This window comes from Gopherus evgoodei, chromosome 7 (genome assembly GCF_007399415.2).
Source record: "Gopherus evgoodei ecotype Sinaloan lineage chromosome 7, rGopEvg1_v1.p, whole genome shotgun sequence".
Taxonomy (NCBI): Eukaryota; Metazoa; Chordata; order Testudines; family Testudinidae; genus Gopherus; species Gopherus evgoodei.
The window spans coordinates 12988804-13007926 of record NC_044328.1 but is presented as its reverse complement, the minus strand read 5'-3'; the positions used below and the strand labels follow the sequence as shown (position 1 = coordinate 13007926).

At 45.3% G+C, this 19123-nt stretch overlaps 1 protein-coding gene across 18 annotated transcripts in view; it reads left to right on the top strand.

Annotated features, from left to right (window-relative positions):
- ABLIM1 (actin binding LIM protein 1) overlaps positions 1–19123 on the top strand; it is a 315920-nt gene that overhangs the window by 198302 nt on the left and 98495 nt on the right. For all 18 annotated transcript variants that reach the window (XM_030569044.1, XM_030569053.1, XM_030569056.1 and 15 more), the window contains exons 5-6: positions 5402–5528; positions 7005–7098. In XM_030569044.1, coding sequence (XP_030424904.1) covers positions 5402–5528; positions 7005–7098 — 221 coding nt within the window. The remainder of the gene's footprint in view (positions 1–5401; positions 5529–7004; positions 7099–19123) is intronic.

Sequence of the window (19123 nt, the reverse complement as noted above, 5' to 3'; positions counted from 1 at the left end):
CCCTCGTCCACAGAGCCAGTTATCTCATCATAGAAGGCAGTTAGGTTAGTCAGGCATGACTTGCCCTTGGTGAATCCATGCTGACTGTTCTTGATCACTTTCCTCACCTCTAAAAGGAAATCCTCAGAACTGATTCCTTGAGGAACTGCTCCATGATTTTTCCAGGGATTGAGATGAGGCTGACTGGCCTGTAGTCCCTGGATCCTCCTCCTTCCCTTTTTTAAAGATGAGCACTACATTAGCTGTTTTTCAGTTATCCGGGACCTCCCCCAGTCGCCCTGAGTTTTCAAAGATAATGGCCAATGGCTCTGCAATCACATCCGCCAACTCCTTTAGCACCCTTGGATGCAGCGCATCCAGCCCCATGGACTTGTGCTCGTCCAGCTTTTGTAAATAGTCCTGAACCACTTCTTTCTCCACAGTGCAGTAGTCTAGGAGCTGACCTTGTTCATGAAGACAGAGGCAAAAAAAGCATTGAGTACATTAGCTTTTTCTGCATCCTCTGTCACTAGGTTGCCTCCCTCATTCAGTAAGGGGCCCACACTTTCTTGGACCACCACCTTGTTGCTAACATACCTGAAGAAACCCTTCTTGGTACTCTTAACATCCCTTGCTAACTGCAGCTCCAAGTGTGATTTGGCCTTCCTGATTTCACTCCTGCGCGCATGAGCAGTATTTTTATACTTCTTCCTGATCATTTGTCCAGTCTGCCACTTCTTATAAGCTTCTTTTTTGTGTTTAAGATCAGCAAGGATTTCACTGTTAAGCCAAGCTGGTCGCCTGCCATATTTACTATTCTTTCTACACCATCGGGATGGTTTGTTCCTGCAACCCCAATAAGGATTCTTTAAAATACAGCCAGCTTTCCTGGACTCCTTTCCCCTTCCTGTTATTCTCCCATGGGATCCTGCCCATCAGTTTCCTGAGGGAATCAGTCTGCTTTTCTGAAGTCCAGGGTCCGTATTCTGCTGTTCTCCTTTCTTCCTTGTTTCAGGATCCTGAACTCGATCATCTCATGGTCACTGCCTCTCAGGTTCCCATCCACTTTTGCTTCCCCTACTAATTCTTTCCTGTTTGTGAGCAGCACCTTCTAGGTGGTTCCTCGAGCACTTGCACCAGGAAATTGTCCTCTACGCTTTCCAAAAACTTCCTAGATTGTCTGCCCAATGCTGTATTACTCTCCCAGCAGATATCGGGGGGATTGAAGTCCTGCATGAGAACCAGGGCTTGTGATCCAGTAACTTCAGTTAGTTGCTGGAAGAAAGCCTTGTCCACCTTGTCCCCCTGGTCTGGTGGTCTATAGTAGACTCCCACCACGGCATCACCCTTGTTGCTCACACTTTTAAATTTAATCCAGAGACCCTCAGGTTTTTCTGCAGTTTCATACTGGAGCTCTGAGCAGTCGTACTCTCATAATCTCTCAATGCAGATTCCCCGGGCTCGAGGTGGGTAGAACATTCAGGGCTGCTTTCCCCCTATGAGGCCTCTGCCAGTTGATATGGTGGCAGAAGCCAGAGCAGAGCTGGGTGACCTCTTTGTGTAGTGAATTTGTGAGATTTAGGGGAGGATATGGGTATACTCACTGGCAGATTTCTGGGAAGGCAATCCAAACAGCCTTGGGTGAAGTTTGTATGCAGCATGCTCAGGGTTAATGCAGCAGTATCAGCTCAGAGCCCATCACGCTGGAGTGCTGCATGTGATGTGATCAAACTGTGGGACAGCTACGCTGCCATTGGTCAAGGGGGGGAAAGAGGGAAAACCTGCTGCTTAATTTAGACAGTGACAAATGAGTTGCTGTGCAGGATGCCTCGCTCTTTGTCAGATGTGGGGAATGATGCAGAAGCTGCAAAGGCAAATGTATTTTCTGTCCAGATCTTCACAAGCGGAGCATTGTGGATGGCAGCTCATCTGTGATTACTATCCCAACATACAACTTCATAGGGCTTTCTAATGAGGCTGTGTACGGTGCTTGGGGATGAAGATCTTAACGATGTGTCACTTTAAAATGTAACCCCCACACACACACTGCCCTCATTCAGGCAGACATTCATGTTATGTTTCAACAGCCCTCTTTCTCATACTTGATTTAGCTCTCTGGCCACGTCAAATGCGGCATTGTTATGGACTATACATGTTATGGAGAGTAAATATGTAGGGGCGTATCTTTAGACTGAGCTGGCCTAGTCAGAGCACATGAAAGAGAGGAAGTGTGTTGGAATATGACCCCTCTGTTAGGGGGTGCAGTGTATGGGAGCTTTTGGAAACCCCTGCATTTTATACCACTGTGCAGAAGATGCAGACATCTGGCAAGCCATGCTGAAAATGAAGTGATGTGTTTAGCTTGTGTTGTGCGAAGAGAGGGTAACACTGATCACTCCTGCCCAAAGCCTGAGTAATTGGACTTGTGTGGGGCGCTAAGAGGGGGTTAAGGGGAATGGAATTGCAACTCCTCAAGCAGCAGATACCCTGTGGGGCTGCAGTGTAACCTTTCCACAGCCACTACTGTGTGTTGGTGGCACTGAATCCACATAATCCTGTACCCTGCAGCCTCAATGCCACTGTAGCTCTATAGCCTACGCTGTAGCAGATCATGCCCCCGTGTGGCTGCTGAGCCCTTGCATGAACCACCCCACGCTGTTCTGAATTTCACCCAAGGTCGTTACCATACATTACACAGGCACTAGGAGTGAGTGAGTTTGTTTGTAGAATTTTCGTGAACAAATGGTTTCCTGCCCTTAACCTAGTCTGTATTTATCTCGTTTCTATTCAAGTACTATCTGAGTGAGAATTGCCAGCTTTCTATATTTACGACCAGCTGTTTCACCAGAGGAGATAAACATTTCTGTTAACAGGGCAACTCTAGTCTAGTAGGACAGCACAGGCTATTAGCTCACTGTGACCTTAGGCAAGTCACTCTGCAGCTCTGTGGCATCAGACGAATGGAGCTAATGATGCTCACTCACCTTTACAAAGCACTTTGGGATCTGCAGAGGGAAAGTCCCAGATAAGCATGAAATGCATTTGTTGTTCTTTTATACTGACGACATTAAATGTCAAATGTTTCCGTAATCTGAAGGGGCCTGATCCTGAGCAATGCCAGGTACCTGTAATGCCTATTGTCTTCATTGTGGTCAGAGCATCTCAGCATTTTGCTTAATTGGGCAGAATGGATTTTCTTCTTCTTCTGATGATGATGATAATAATAAAAATTTACTGCAAGTCTAGTGCAGTGCTAGGATAGGAACAGAACAGTCTGAGAGTTTTGCCTTATCCAGCCTACAAAAGGATGAAAAAACTAGAACTGCTTCTTAAAAATAAGAGGTGATAAGTGAGTGGCATTTGTACATTAAAGCTTGAGGAAGCTGATTCAGGTTTATGGAGTGGCATGATAAATTGCATAGAGAATTGGAGGGAACAGTCACTGGCCATCAGTTGGTCATTCCCGTAGTTTCTTCTCCTGGTTCCACTCCTTACACTTTGTCCTGTGGGGCAAAGTCATCTTGATGTTGCATGTCTTTGCAACACGATGTCAGGAGGCTCAGACATACGTGTTATCATGTAAGAATCTTACACTGGTCCCAAACTCCCCTGCCCCCATCTCTCTCGCTCTCTTTCTGAGTGTACAGCATCTGTCTGGTGATTTTCCTTTGCTTGGACAATTTCTAGAAAGTTAATTGTTCATTTCAGTGACATGGGGCCTGATTCTCCTCTCACCAGCATAAATCTAGAGTAACTTCATTGCAGGCCTGGATTTACACTGGGGTAAATCTACCACTGTGAGGGTTGGTTGGGACTTCTCAGGAATCCTCTATCTACTGAGCTTGCACACTGAGGGTACGTCTAGACTACTGCTGTATCGGTGGGTGGCGATCGATTATATCGCATCTCATCTAGACGCGACATATCGATCCCCGAACGTGCTCCCGTCGACTCCGGAACTCCACCAGCACGAACGGCAGTAGCGGAGTAGACAAGGGGAGCCACGGACATCGATCCCGCGCTGCGAGGACGAGAGGTAAATTGATCTAAGATACTTCAACTTCAGCTACGCTATTCGCGTAGCTGAAGTTGCGTATCTTAGATGATTTCCCTCCCCTCCCCCCCAGTGTAGACCAGTCCTGAAGATCAGTGACCTTTTTGAGAAGCGTAGAGTTCAAGAGTTAAACTGATTGGGTAGATATTCCTTCAGCTGCAGTGATTGGGCTGAACTGCTTTAATTATTCTGTTAATGACACTCGTGTTCAACTACTCAGTGTCATTGTGAGGATGTGATATTCAGCTCAGGGTGTTAAGTTATCAGGTTAGATCCCAACACCCTCCTATACAGTTTCCAGCCTCTTTCCTTCCCTGCAGCTTTCCCTGTGTTCATCAGGTTTCTCTCTCATTCTTACTCTTATGAGCCTTCCAGCCCTTCCTTCACCAAAATTGCGCCTGGGGGACGTCTGCAACTCTTCACTTGGCCCCAGCATATCATGTTGTTCAAACCTCAGTGCCCACTGGTGTGCCCCTTATAGGGAAAGCTTTGACTGTTTTGGATTTGAGTGGAATGGCAACCTTGAGCCAGAGATCTACAACCTGATATGAAACACCATGGCATCTCAGAAATAGAGAGCATTCAGTGCCGTTGCCTGGGGCTCTTTGCTTGTTTCCTGCCATCAAAGGATCTCAATATATCAGTGTTCAGTGTTGACTCCAAACACAGAACTGAAGTTCTCATGTAAATGTCCTTTTTTGTGCACAAGGGATGCCAATGGGAATTGTTCCTTTCCTTATATACAGAGGAGGATGCGCCCTATTATACTGCAATGATTGCCAAAGCCTTTGTTATGTTTTCTAGCTGTAAAAATTTTCTCTTTACCACTCCTGAATCGAAAGTTTTGCTGCCTACCAAGAACCCATTTAACGTTTAGTGCTTTGCTGCCATCTGGAGGGGGAAAAGTAATGCCTGAGAAGGACGATTACTGGGGAGCGTTTAATTTTAGATTAGAAGTAGCCAGTCCAGGCCTACTACAGATAGATTTATTTAAGCAACAGAGACTTTGCTGATGGCAAAAACCAAATAAACAGTGGCTCCTCTTGAAGTCATTCTTGTGAGTGAAAGCATATTTTGTTAATTCCTAATAAAATCTGCTGGGCTGGCTGCAAATCATCACTGAAGGTGTGACAGTGCCTTCTGTTCTGTTATAGGTATGCTTGTTATAGAGGAGAATGCGTCTGTGGTTCCTTGTTCCCCGGGCTGGGACCTTGTGGGGGTGGCATGCTGACCCTTATGGGAATGTAGGTGTCTTGAATTGCTTTGTAATGACCCCTTCTAGCTAACCTAGGAGTGGTGTTCGTTAGGTAGGTTAATGAAGATAATAAAGCCAACTCACTGACAATGAATGTACATATTTATTTGCAGATTGTGCTGGCTGTGGAAGAGAGATAAAAAATGGCCAAGCGCTACTAGCACTGGATAAGCAGTGGCACCTGGGATGCTTTAAGTGCAAGGCCTGTGGCAAGGTCCTGACTGGAGAATACATCAGCAAGTAAGCAGTCTCCTATGTCTTTTCTGTTGCCTGGCATGAAATCCACCCTTACTTTCCAAAAGTACAATGCAGCCAAATTCTTCTTTTCCAATCTGCTGGGCATATCGCACTTCCGAAAACCTGCTCTGCCAACACATGCTGATCATTCATAGGGTAGACAATGGAGGACGTGGGATGGGGGGTGAGCTATAGACCCCGCCCCCAAAATTTTATGAATCTCAATAATAAATAAGGAGACAATGAGCTTGGAACACATGGAGCTTTTCTCACTTTATTAAACGTGGACAATTTTAGTCATGGAACAGCTATTTTTTTTAATTCTAGACAGCTCAATAAAAAAAAATTTCTGTGCCCTGTTGCCCATCACCATGTGCACTGAAATCCTCACTCATAGTAGGAGCAGAATTTCGGAATTAGTACCCGAGGGGAATTTTTCCCTGTAAGCTGGCTGGAGCAAGTAAAGGAAAAACAGTGATGTAACAGTAGTTGGTAAAGTAAATACTATGAGCAGGAGGGTTGCATGTCTTTCTGGTCAAAGAGAGGGGTATGTGAACACCCCCATTGTGTTTCCAAGGCACAGCTTTTTCACCATTTTGTCCAGTTATTTTCAAGTTGTGAACCTGAGAAGAAAGGAAGAAACTGCCCGTCTCTCACTTGGCTGGCACAGAGACCAGACACATTGATGTGATTGACCTGACACTGTGTTTACCTTCCCTGGATTAGGAACTAATGAAGAAAAAAGTTAGGAGCATACCAAGGCAAGGGAGAAAAATCAGAGAGAGAGAGTGCTTTAGCTGCAAGATGGAGGGAGTCTAGTCAGACCTCTTTCAAGCATCTAGCGGAGGAGAAAAAATATAGGGACACTAGCGTATGTGACAAATGCAAACCTTTCATCGCTCATTATAGTGGGCACAAATATAAACAGGCTTGCATCTATGACTGACTAAACAAAGGAACTCGTAAGGTGATGCCTGATACCGTATAAATTCTTTAAACTGGCTAAGGTGTTTCTAATTCATTCCTCAGTCATACAAAGATAGCACTGCCTACCTCCCTTTTGAACCATCATGATGCCACTGATGCTCAGATGTCTGTATTTATACGCTATTAAGATTACCAAGGATTTATTTACTGAAATGGATAGAGGTGCAGCAGGCTCATGCATGCGTACGATAGAATATTGACAAAGGGTCGGATCGTCAGATTCTGTAAAGGGGCCTAGCTCAGTTTATTTTACATCAGCAGAGGATCTGGTCCTCAATGTGCACATTTGTGCTTGAACGTCTCTTCTTTATTCTCTGTGGAAATGTAAATGCTGATCCTAAATGGTGCTAACTGAAATGCCATTTCATTTGAGCTGCAAAATAGTTGGTTTCTGTCCCATTCACCTCTTACTGTCAGTGGGCATTTCCACTACGGACAAGGGAAGAATACAAGCCGCATCGTAACTTGTATCATCTGGATATTTTATTTCAGGGATGGTGCCCCTTATTGTGAAAAGGACTACCAGGTTCTCTTTGGGGTCAAATGTGAAGCATGTCACCAATTCATCACTGGGAAGGTCCTAGAGGTAAGTAATATATAATCTGTTGCTTAATAGCTGGGTTTACCCACCACACTGCAGGGTACACACAGAATTTGTTCTGTGGGATTTTTGCCATTGACTTCAATGGGAGCGGAGTTAGCTTGTTACTAAGTGCTTTGGAAAAATTCCAGCCACCAGGAAAAAAAGTGTAGGTGAGAACTGATTGCCCTGGTTTCTGATGTCAGTGAGATTATTTTTTTTTGTGTGTGGTACTGCACAAAGTTGGTGGCGAGTCTACAATTGGAGCATCCTGGGTAGCTGAGGTGAGGATTAGAAAAAGTACTGAAGGAGACACATCTGGGGAAAATAAATGTTCTCTAGTTGAGAGCTGTGAAGGGGGGTAGGAACGCTAAGTTTCTATTTTTTGGAAGAGAGGAGATTGAGATAAGGTGTTATGCATGATATTGAGAACATAAAAGGGAGGAATGTTCTTGAGAGGAAGTTAAATAAATAATTTAGGTATGAGAAGGCACAAACAGAAGCCAGGATTTCCACCCAAAAGATCCCTTCTCCTGAGTCACTGACTATATGAAGGGGAGTATGTCCTCAGCATGCTCCTCCATCAGATCTGGGTGACACATCCCCTTGCTGCTAGAACTGATGTCAGTCTGTCATTGGCAATGATGGTAGCCCTTAGAGTTGTGATCCTTATACTTTGGCACAGAGCTCTCCATATAATTGTAGAGATGCTTGGTGGTGGAACTCTGCCAAAGATTCAGAGGACCCTCTCCAGGACAGGACACGCTACTGTTTAGATATGAGAGGCAAAATTGATTCCTGACTCCATGGATCCATTTAGGAAACTAGATTCCATGTAAAGAAAGAACTGGTTTAGATTAGAATTCAGTTCTTGATCTGAAGTACATGGCTTGGGTTCGTCTTAAGCTTCAGTATCGCTTAATATTTAAGGTTACCCGAAAATGTGCTTGATTTTACTTTGCAAAGTTACTTGGTGAAAGAAAGAGGGCAAAGAATTCCGAAAACACACCGCTGGTTGGAAGTGTACACGAAGACCTGGTCACAGAGTTCCTATGAGTAACAAAATGTCTGCCCTTTAGGCTGCATCTACATTATGAGCTAGTATAAATAGCAGGGTAGCCACAGTAGCATGGGTAGCAGCAGCAGAGGCACAACTGAGCCGTACTGAGTACAAACCCACCTGAAATTGGGTCAGCCATGTCTCCACTGCCGCTGCCTGTGCCATGACAGCTACACTTCTGTTTATACGCAGGTTAGCTTGATAAGAGCTAGCATGAATATGTGTACACAAGCAAGGGACCCGCACCCCTAGTTCATAGTGTTGACATAGTCTTACAGCCACAGAGATGAATGCAGTTGTAACCCACTGTTGAGGGGATGTTATCTCTCTTCCCCGATCTACGGAGATTGAGTCTGTTACAGCTCTAATTGAAGCGCGGCTCAAGCTTTTAGCACTGGAGGTCTCTGATTCAATCCCTGGTGCGTTGGCCAAGATGGTGGCCATTGCATGAGGGAGCCAGAAGACACTTAGGCATCCCAGGCACTTGTCATTGCTTCAGTTAAAATGAAATATTTTCTTTATTCAATTAGTCAGGCTCTTTGTCTCCCTCCTTTCTAATACGTGCATAATCCTTTTGGAGACCCACCTGGATAGTTAGTGAGAAGAGAATATGGCCACACTTGAGCAGGGAGAAGGGCCCTCTCATTTAATATGCACTGATAAAGGAAGTGTTGGACTAGATGATCACATTGGTCCCTTCTGACCTTAAAGTCTGAGTCTGTAATGCAAACAGGAGAAAACTGTGAGATCTGGAACTTTATAAATTAAAAAACAAAAATAGCCCTTGAATACCTTCCTTGTTGTTACTGTATAAGGGATACACACAAACTGTGTACAACCGCTGAATTTACTCAGTGGCACTGTGCCCAAAGTAATATAGGGGAGGATACTTGAGGCTGACTAGAGTTTCTAAGAATGAGCTCCCTTTCTTCTGTATTGTTCAAGAAAGGCTGCCTTTACTGCAATGGCTGTGCATAAGGGAAGTTTGACCTCAGATCATCTTGGCTTGAAAACGCATCATCCTCCACAAGAAAGCTGCCTTTCTGAAGGAACCTCAGAGTAGCTTGAGCTAGACTGTGCCATAAATGAATGAATTCCTTTGAAAATGGTGGCTAAGAGGCTCAACACAGCCAGGCCTCAGCTGTCCATCCAGACCTCACCTGGGCAAGTTGAAGTCCTGGCTTTTGCTCTGTTGGAGTCTGGCTGTGGAGGATGGAGAGTCATGCAAATTTTGTTCCTGAGGTTGGTTTCTCACGGTGACTTTGGCTGCATGTTTATTATTGAAAATACGAAATAACATTCAGCTGAAACAGGAATCAAAGAGGAAGTTGAGCTGGGGCAACCAAACCACATTTCGTTTTCTAGAGCTCAGTGTGTGACAAAGTACTGTTAGCGTTTTTCATTGAGCCTAAGCCTTAAGTAGTCATAAAGCCTTACAAAAATACAGAGCCGTTTGAGTGACCTTTTGAATATGTGAGAGCATTAAGCATGTGTACTCAAGTTGGAATTTTGTGTAACTTTTCCTCTACCTTTTTAATACACCTCTAACCCAATATAATGTGGTCCTCAGGAGCCAGAACATCTTACCGCGTTATAGGTGAAACCGTGTTATATTGGGTAGAGAAGGCTCCTTGTCCCCAACCACCTCCACCAAGACCCTCTGCCCCTTATCCAACCCCTTGTCCCCGGCCTGGTACCCTTAACACGCTGCTCAGAGCAGTGTGTCGGAGCCATCCCTAGAGGGGTGAAGGGCCCAGGACAAATCAGCCTCCCTCCTAGTCTCCTCACTGTCTGCCCAGCGCTCCCACCCGCCGCTCGCCTCCTCACCCCACCTACCTGTCCACCGCTCGCCTCCCCGCTAGTCTCCTCACTGTTTGTCCAGTGCGCCTCCCACCCCATCTGCCCAACCACCGCTCTCCTGCTTGCTGTCTTCCCACCCGCCTGCATCCTCAGCCCCCTTCTGCCTGCCATTCACCTCCCCATTCGCCTCCTCACCTCTCTTGCCCACTTGCCTCCTGCCTGCCTCCCACCCCTAACGCCGCTCAGAGCAGCATGTTGGAGCCAGATATGCTGACCCGCTGAGTCGCCAGAGTGCGCAGCACTGCCCCTCCCAGAGCACTGCTTTACCGCGTTATAGCCAAATTCAGGTTATATCAGGTCCTGTTATATCGGGTAGAGGTGTACTTTTCACTTTTACCATGTTGTTTCTGGTAAGTCTGTGGAAGTTTTGCTTGAACATAGATGCAGACATTGACCCAGTACTAATAAATCAATAGCATAACTAGTAGCAATATAGCAGGGGGCAGCTGCAGCCCCTGGTATGCAACGAATATCAAAATCCTGTATAGCCCGTGAAAATCAAACAATGAGTATGCTGTACCTCCTTCCCAATCAGTTTTAATGTCTGGATAAGAATTCTCCTAACCTATGGGAAACATCGGCTGACATAAACTTGGCATAGTTTTTTCTCACTCAGCTCTGTGTCCCTGTCTTCTCCTCCCTCCTTCCCTCCCCGTCTCCACCTGCATCGGGCATATCGTGGCTGGTTATAGGCAGGGAGATGTGATCAGGGACTGGAGCCAAAGCAGCAATCCCTCATTGGCAGAATGGTTCCTAGAACATAGGAATGGCCATACTGGATCAGACCAAAGGTCCATCTAGCCCAAGATTCTGCCCGCCAACTGTGGCCACTGGCAGGTGCCCCAGAAGGAATGAACAGAGCAGGCAATCAAGTGATCCATCCCATCACCCATTCCCAGCTTCTGGCAAACAGAGCCTAGGGACACCATTCCTACCTATCTTGGCTAATAGCCAGTGATGGACCTATCCTCCATGAACTTATCTAGTTATTTTTTGAACCTTGTTATAGTCTTGGCCTTCACAACATCCTCTGGCAAGGAGTTCCATAGGTTGACTGTGCATTGTGTGAAAAAATACTTCATTTGGTTTGTTTTAAACCTGGTGCCTATTAATGGATGCTGTTCCAGCCAGTGCAACTTAAAGCAGCCTTGTGCCAGGGTTTGTAGAATATTGTAGACCTGGTACAGAAGGGCAGTTGACTCCTTCCTTATCTAGTGAGGATGAATTACTCACTAGATCCCATCTAATAGTTTAATTTAGATATAGCCTTTTCAAATAGAGATTAGTATTTTCCCTCTGTTTTTCTTTAGCAGCATTTTTTTTCCCTTCCAGCAAAAGCAAGACCAGGAGGTTTTTCAAGTGAGCGAAGTCAGTTGAGTTATCTCCTGCTTCCTGTGACACAGACTGGATACAAATCTTGTTCTTTCCATAAAGCATCATATTTGCATGAGCAATTAAACTGAAGGTTGTGACATCACAGCTTGTTAGATCTGTCCAGCGGGAAAAGGCACCTAGTATTTTCCAGTTAAAAACAAAAAGTGGATTAATTAATCCCCACAGAGTTTTCAGTTTATTTTTTAAAAGGAGGCTGTATATTATACTGTGATCTTAGAGGAATGTAGTATATCAGAGGGGTAGCCGTGTTAGTCTGGATCTGTAAAAGCAGCAAAGAGTCCTGTGGCACCTTATAGACTAACAGACGTTTTGGAGCATGAGCTTTCATGGGTGAATACCCACTTTGTTGGATGCATGTAGTGCACTACATATATTCACCCACGATAGCTCATGCTCCAAAACGTCTGTTAGTCTATAAGGTGCCACAAGGCTCTTTGCTGCTTTTATAGAGGAATGTAATATTTCATCCCACTGAAGATGCAAGTAGCAAAGGCAGAGGAGAAATGTCACCCACCATCCATCACACACACATACTGCTCTAGTGAATTGGTAGGCAGCAATTGGCAATATACTGTCCCTTTGGAAAGCTCGTTATTTTTTGCTAATTCCTGTTTCACTTGATAAAGTAAAACTGTGTTCCTTCACAGTTGGTTATGGTAAAATGGGAAGAGCACAAAAGGATAGCATAAAAACTCATTTTGTTGAACAAGTTTGATGTCATGAGTGACAAGGGCCTACATTTTTAAAGGTTTCAGAGTAGCAGCCGTGTTAGTCTGTATCCGCAAAAAGAACAGGAGTACTTGTGGCACCTTAGAGACTAACAAATTTATTTCAGCATGAGCTTTCGTGAGCTACAGCTCCGAAGAAGTGATCTGTAGCTCGTGAAAGCTCATGCTGAAATAAATTTGTTAGTTTCTAAGGTGCCACAAGTACTCCTGTTTTTACATTTTTAAAATCGCCCACCCATTTTGAGTGCCCGCTTAGAAACTTCTAGGACCTGCATCCCCCACTGATTTCTGTCAGACTCATGTGTACTTGACACCTCTGAAAATCAGGCCCCACCTGTCTTGAATCTGGCACTCAAAAATGGAGACACTCAAAATTAAAGAAGTCTTTTGTACCGCATTTCAGAAAGCAGCACCCCCAATCGTACTAACAGGCACCTTTGGCATTTTCTGTAGCGAGACCAAGCACTGAATGGATGAGGGTAATTGAATATATCCAGCCTTCCCCTGCAGCTGATCTCTTAGGTCAATATTAAGGTGTATTGTTGGAGGCAGTGATGCAGCTGCTGGTGTCCTGGTTCTGTGGTTAAATGAAGGACTCCATTTTTCCAGGCTATTCATTTGAATCACTAAATCCACTAAAAAAGAGCGAGGTGGAAAAAAAGTAATGGGTTTGAGCTAGAAAGATTTTGCTTATACTTCTGAGCTTTACTGCTTATGACAAATAGCAGGTGGCTGAAGCCTGCACAATAAATACATTGAAAATGATAAATATCCAATAAGAGAGAAATCTAATGTATGTTCAAGAAATCATAAATCGTATTGTACATTAAGGATATATGGAGTTGTAGTCAAGGCTACAGAGGTCAGTGTTCCTCCACAGGTTTTGCTATCAGAAAGGAACCATTATTTTGGGGAAATCGCTCATTTCCTGTTGGCTCCAATGAAAAACTTTCCTTATCAGGATATAATGGTATGAAAGGAATTTGGATTGATCCTTAAAAGAACATAGACTTTCCACTAAATTTAAAGTTTTCTTAACGTTAGTGTTTTAAAGCTTGGCCAGTGAAAGACTGACATCTTGAGCCTGATCCTGCAAACTCCTAGGCATTTGTAAAGGTAAACACACACTTAGATATTTGCAAGACTATGGCCCAACTCATTTTGCATAACCTACCACATATAATAATACTTGGGTCTCAAAGGCCATTAAAGTCATTTGGGTCCATGTGCATGCATTTCATCCACACATGGAAAAAACCTTTGACGAAGGATGTTAAGTGTATTTATCTCAGTTCTTGAGAGCGGGAAACTGAGCAGCACACAAGTGAAGTGACTTGCCTGAGGTCACACTGCAGAACTGGTAGTGAAACACATGTCTTCTGACTCCTAGTCCAGTGCTGTGCTGGTGCGTTTGGTCACTTCTGTTACAGGCAGGATTTGAACTGGTGATCTAAAAATCAAAGGCTTCATATGTGCTAACAAATCCCTGAGCCATCTGGTTTCTCTATCCATTTATTTCTATAACAGAACTTGCTTAATATTCACTGTCTCAAAGAAAAAGCAGGCATGTGATCTCTCCTAGCTAAGGCTGGGTATGGCTCTAGTCCAGGGGCGGGCAAACTTCTTGGCCTGAGAGCCACATTGGGTTTCTGAAATTGTATGGAGGGCCGGTTAGGGGAGGCTGTGCCTCCCCAAACAGCCAGGCGTTGCCCAACCCCCACCCTCTATCCAATGCCCCCTCTGCTTCTCATCCCTTGATGGCCCCTTGGGATTCCTGCCTCATTCACCCCTCTCTATCCCCTGACCGCCTCCGGAACCCCCGTCTACCCTCCACCGCCCAATCTAACCCCTCCTCTCATTCCGGACTGCGCCCCTGGGACCCCTGCCCCATCCAACCACCCCTTCTCCCTGTCCCCTGACCGCCCCTGAAACCCCTGCACCTGACTTCCTCCCCACTGCCCCATGTAACCTCCCTCTTCCTGACTGCTTCCCCAGGACCTCTGCCCCCATTCAACCCCCCTGTTCCCCGCCCTCTGACCACCCTGACCCCTATCCACATCCCCACCCCCTGACCACTACCCCAAACTCCTTTGCCCTCTATCCAACCCCCCCTGCTCCCTGCCACCTCACCACGCTTCCTGGAGCACCGGTGGCTGGCAGTGCTACAGCTACGCTGCCCAGAGCACCAGGACAGGCTGCAGATCTGCAAGAGCCCCGCCGCCCAGAGCATTGGGCTGGCAGCACGGTGAGCTGAGGCTGCGGGGCAAGGGGAGCAGCAGGGGAGGGGTCGGGGGATAGCCTCCAGGGACAGGAGCTCAGGGGCTGGGCAGTAGGGTCCCGTGGGCCAGATGAGGCCCACTGGCCATAGTTTGCCCACCTTTGCTCTAGTCCCTATTGATGAAGCAATTCTTCCCATTTGGTGATTGTTTGTTTGACACTGGAAGTATCACACATGTGTTCTGAAGACTATTCTTTTCTTATATCTATATTTGCTTGTCTCCTATGAGCTGTTGAAACTGGTTCACCACCTTGTAAGTTATGGCACAATGCGTCTTAACAAATGAACCTGAAGAGAAATGCCATGGACCCAATAGGCTTATCTAACTTCAGCTTGAAAGACCAAGTTCCTATCAACTACGGTCCATGTGGCAGTTTATGCTGAGCCTCCCCTGGTTTTAACAAGAAGCACAGCACATACAGAAATATGCTCTTATTTTAAGAGTTGGTGTTCAGGAATCCATCATCTATGCTACACCTTGAAATACCTAGACACCAGCTTAGAGGTACACTGACACTGGAAATGTAAAGAGACATGCCTGCTATAGTTCTGTAGAGAATTTTTATTGTCCTTGTTGAAGAGAGGAATATGATACTAAGGAATAGCTCTTCACAAGCAAGAGGTGCCCACAAGTTTCCTCCAAAGCGTTCCTTCCCTCTTCTCCCTCCCCCACACTGGTACAGAAGCGTGTGCAGTCAATGATTCCAATAATTTTCTGTTGTCTTATTTATGTAACCAAGTATTTGGTTCCATATGCTCACTGAATTAGGGTTGTTGTTTGCTTCAGTTAACAAATACTAATAAAATACTTGGTATTTATATAAAGGGTTATTGAGGTAGTAGAATAAGACATGTTTTAAGAAATCTTCTCTAAGGCCACGAGTCTACCAACATTTAAATGGGACCAGTCTCTTGTAAAGTAATCTACCTACTTAAGTGCATTGACTTTTAACAAGATTTAGTGCCTCAGTCACTTTTGAAAATGGGAGTTAGGCTCCTAAGTCACTTTAGCACTTTTGAAAATTTTGCCCTAAAGTATCTAAGTTCTACACTAGATGGGCATTTCCTAGTAAATACAGATAACTGCTTGGGTTTTTGATTAGGCAGATCCTGTTAAAACAATGGAGAATGCTATTCAGGAACTTCAAAAAAATCACTCATGCATTGTTTTTCTTTCTCTTGCATGTGTTGTTTAAATGAGCTGTTTTCATGGCAATCATCCATTTGATATCACAAACTGCATCACTTTCTGGGCTGTCGATGTAATTGTAGCAATAAGAGAAGTCAAGGCTTGGCTTGCTTTAAAATGAAAAAAATCCAGCTTTTGCATACAAAGCATTTTGTTGCTGCAAAAGAAAGATTGAGACTATGAGGAGTTTTAAAGTGTTGCCTCTGTTTTCTAAAGATATTCTGGGTTTATTAAAAAATGAAACTTGTGAGAGAATCTATTGCTATTTAATTCCCATATCGCCAAAAATATGATGAGCGCTTTGCAGGCATGTGAAAAGAGACAGTCCCTGATCCAGATTGCTTGTGGTCTGAATGAACATACAAATCCAGAGAAAAGAAGCAACAAAGAGCAGTGTGAATGAGTGATGGAAGATAGTATGTTGTATTAATTCTGTGATTTTACCTCGTCTGCAATTTGGTTTATTACTATTATAGTGAATGGGGCTTTGTGAGCATACTGAATAAGTGACACAGGCTTCTGGGAAACCTTCAGCAACAGAGGCACACAACAGTCGTTGTCTGTTCTCATTTGGCCAGCTCCGTCATGGAGTTGGGGAGAATGGACTGTGGGTTGTTTGATTATGGACCAAGCAATGGTGTCTCTCTCTGCTTGCTTCAGATCAGAGATTTGAATCTGGGTCTACCACATCGGAGGTGAGGGCCCTAATCATTGGGCAGTTCTGGGGCATAGCGCCATCTGTTGCTCCACCCTGGACCTGCGAAGGGTTTGTCGAAACGCATACATTTCCACAAAGTTTTGGTTTGGTCAAATCCGGCATTTTTCGATGAAGTTGAATAATTCCAAACAGCTCTAAATACAAGTGCACATTGATATGTGCCTGAATGAGCAGGGCTCTTCCTCAGTCTTCTCGCTTTACTTAGAATTTGGCTAAACAACTGGAGTAGAATCCCAGTGTAAAATAACTGTCCCTGTCAAGGGTAAGGTAACACACACAAGTGGTTCCTACTGTCCCAATGAGGTTAAAATGAAAATCTATGCAGCAGCAAAGTTTTTGAAAGACATTAGGAATAAAGTAGCTTTCTGGACATTTTCTAAATGATCTTAAACTGATGCGATCTTAAAGAAGTGCACTTTATTTGTACTGTTGAGTTCACAAAACTTTTAAACTCCTCAGAAGCTCTGGAAGGACTGTTAAATAACCCCTGCAGTCTCTGATTTCAGTCTAAACCAATACCTCTCTCTGAAGGCAAGTTGTTCTGCCATCATATTATTACACTTGCACACCAAGGAATGGTACTGTCTTCACAGGGGCATATAGAATTGTAGGACTGGAAGGAACCTCGAGAGGTCGTCTAGTCCAGTCCCTGCATTCATGGCAGGACTAAATATTAGTATATCCTTCCCCTTCCCTTTTTTCACAATGGACTGCCCCAGCGACTGCTAGAATGTCTCTAATGGGCAGGCCGAAGAATCCGTTTCTCCTTTTTGGTGTGTCTGCTGGATAGTGATTGAAGAGCAGTGGAGGTGAAGGGGTGGTGGCTGTGTTTTAGTTAGAAACACACTTATCTAACTGGAAGCTCTGAAAGCTGGCTCAGTGAGAGCGTGAGCTGGGGACTGTTTGCAAGGCATTTCTCACAGTGCTCTGAATCTGAACAGAGGTGGAGTGCACTGCTCACCAGATTGAGGAAGACTGGGAACTAGACCCAGGGCTTGTCTACATCAGAAAGTTGCAGCGCTGGTGAGGGAGTTACAGCGCTGCAACTTTGAGAGTGTCCACATCTGCAGGGCATCACCAGCGCTGCAACTCCCTGTTTGCAGCGCTGGCCGTACTCCCGTTTTGTCTCGGGTGTAGAGGATCCAGCGCTGGTGATCCAGCGCTGGTAATGCAATGTAGACACTCACCAGCGCTTTTCTTGACCTCCGTGGAAGGAGGAAGCCTCTGGTAATCAAGCTGGTTTCCTTTCCCGGTTTGCTCTCTCGGTCCCGGAGCCAGCCAGCAAACCGCGGGGAAGGAGACCTGCTTGCTCGGGGTTCCGGGACCGAGAGAGCAAACCGCGGCGAAGCTGGTTTCCTTTCCCGGTTTGCGCTCTCGGTCCCGGAACCCCGAGCAAGCAGGTCTCCTTCCCCGCGGTTTGCTGGCTGGCTCCGGGACCGAGAGAGCAAACCGCGGCGTTCCCGGTTTGCTCTCTCGGTCCCGGAACCCCGAGCAAGCAGGTCTCCTTCCCCGCGGTTTGCTGGCTGGCTCCGGGACCGAGAGAGCAAACCGCGGCGTTCCCGGTTTGCTCTCTCGGTCCCGGAACCCCGAGCAAGCAGGTCTCCTTCCCCGCGGTTTGCTGGCTGGCTCCGGGACCGAGAGAGCAAACCGCGGCGTTCCCGGTTTGCTCTCTCGGTCCCGGAACCCCGAGCAAGCAGGTCTCCTTCCCCGCGGTTTGCTGGCTGGCTCCGGGACCGAGAGAGCAAACCGCGGCGAAGCTGGTTTCCTTTCCCGGTTTGCTCTCTCGGTCCCGGAACCCCCCTTGAAGCCGCCCAACAGCGCTGCAGTGTGGCCACATCTAACACCACTTGCAGCGCTGGTTGCTGTAAGTGTGGCCACTCTGCAGCGCTGGCCCTATACAGCTGTACTAATACAGCTGTAACAACCAGCGCTGCAAAATTTTAGATGTAGACATGGCCTAAATAAGTCTTAGCAGAAGGTATATGTCTCCTGTGAAAACTAGAGGTGGATGCCACTTTTGGCTGAGAAATGGGAATCTTGTGCTGGGGAGGAGAGATTGTGTGACTGTAATGTGGCTGAATATTTTTTGAATCACAAGAGACGGTGACGATGGATTCACATGCTTTTCATGTCCTGATGCATCAGCGGGATTTCTTTCTGGGCTCAGTGTCATTCTTCTTTTTAGAAAAAATGAAAATAGCTAATGCAGTTTTATGTCTACATGCTGAATGGAGTTCAAATGGAGTTTATGTAGTTTCTAGTTGGCACTGTGTACTGAAGTAGTGTGGGAGCTACGAACTTTTCTTGTCGAGTAGTTTTTAATAGATATGTTGTTTGATTATTTCTGTAGGTTTTGCTGTATACTGATAAAGGTTGAGATCACTTTAAAAGTTTCACTGCCTTGTAGCTCAACTGGTCTTATCAGTTAACATTGAAAACACTGCATGTTTTTAAAAAATGTTTTTTTATTTGCATAAAAACGAGGAAATGAAAAGTTTAATAATAACCCATGGAAATGGTTGGATGCCTCAGTCAGATTGGCTGGGTAGCATCTTGCTGTAGTAAAAAGTAGCATGGATTTGATTTGTTTTTATTCAGAAAACTAGCAATTCCTCCTGGATAAAATATAGGCTATGGTAATTGCACAGGACACCACAGTGTAAGCTGCAGTGTTTGGGATCAATACTGTAGAATTCTGGAGGTTTTTTTTTTTAGTCAGGGCTTCCAAAACCCTAAAGTACTAAGCAAAGTTGCATGATATGGAAAACTTTCTGAGAGAGCAGCCAATATTGCACAAAAGTTA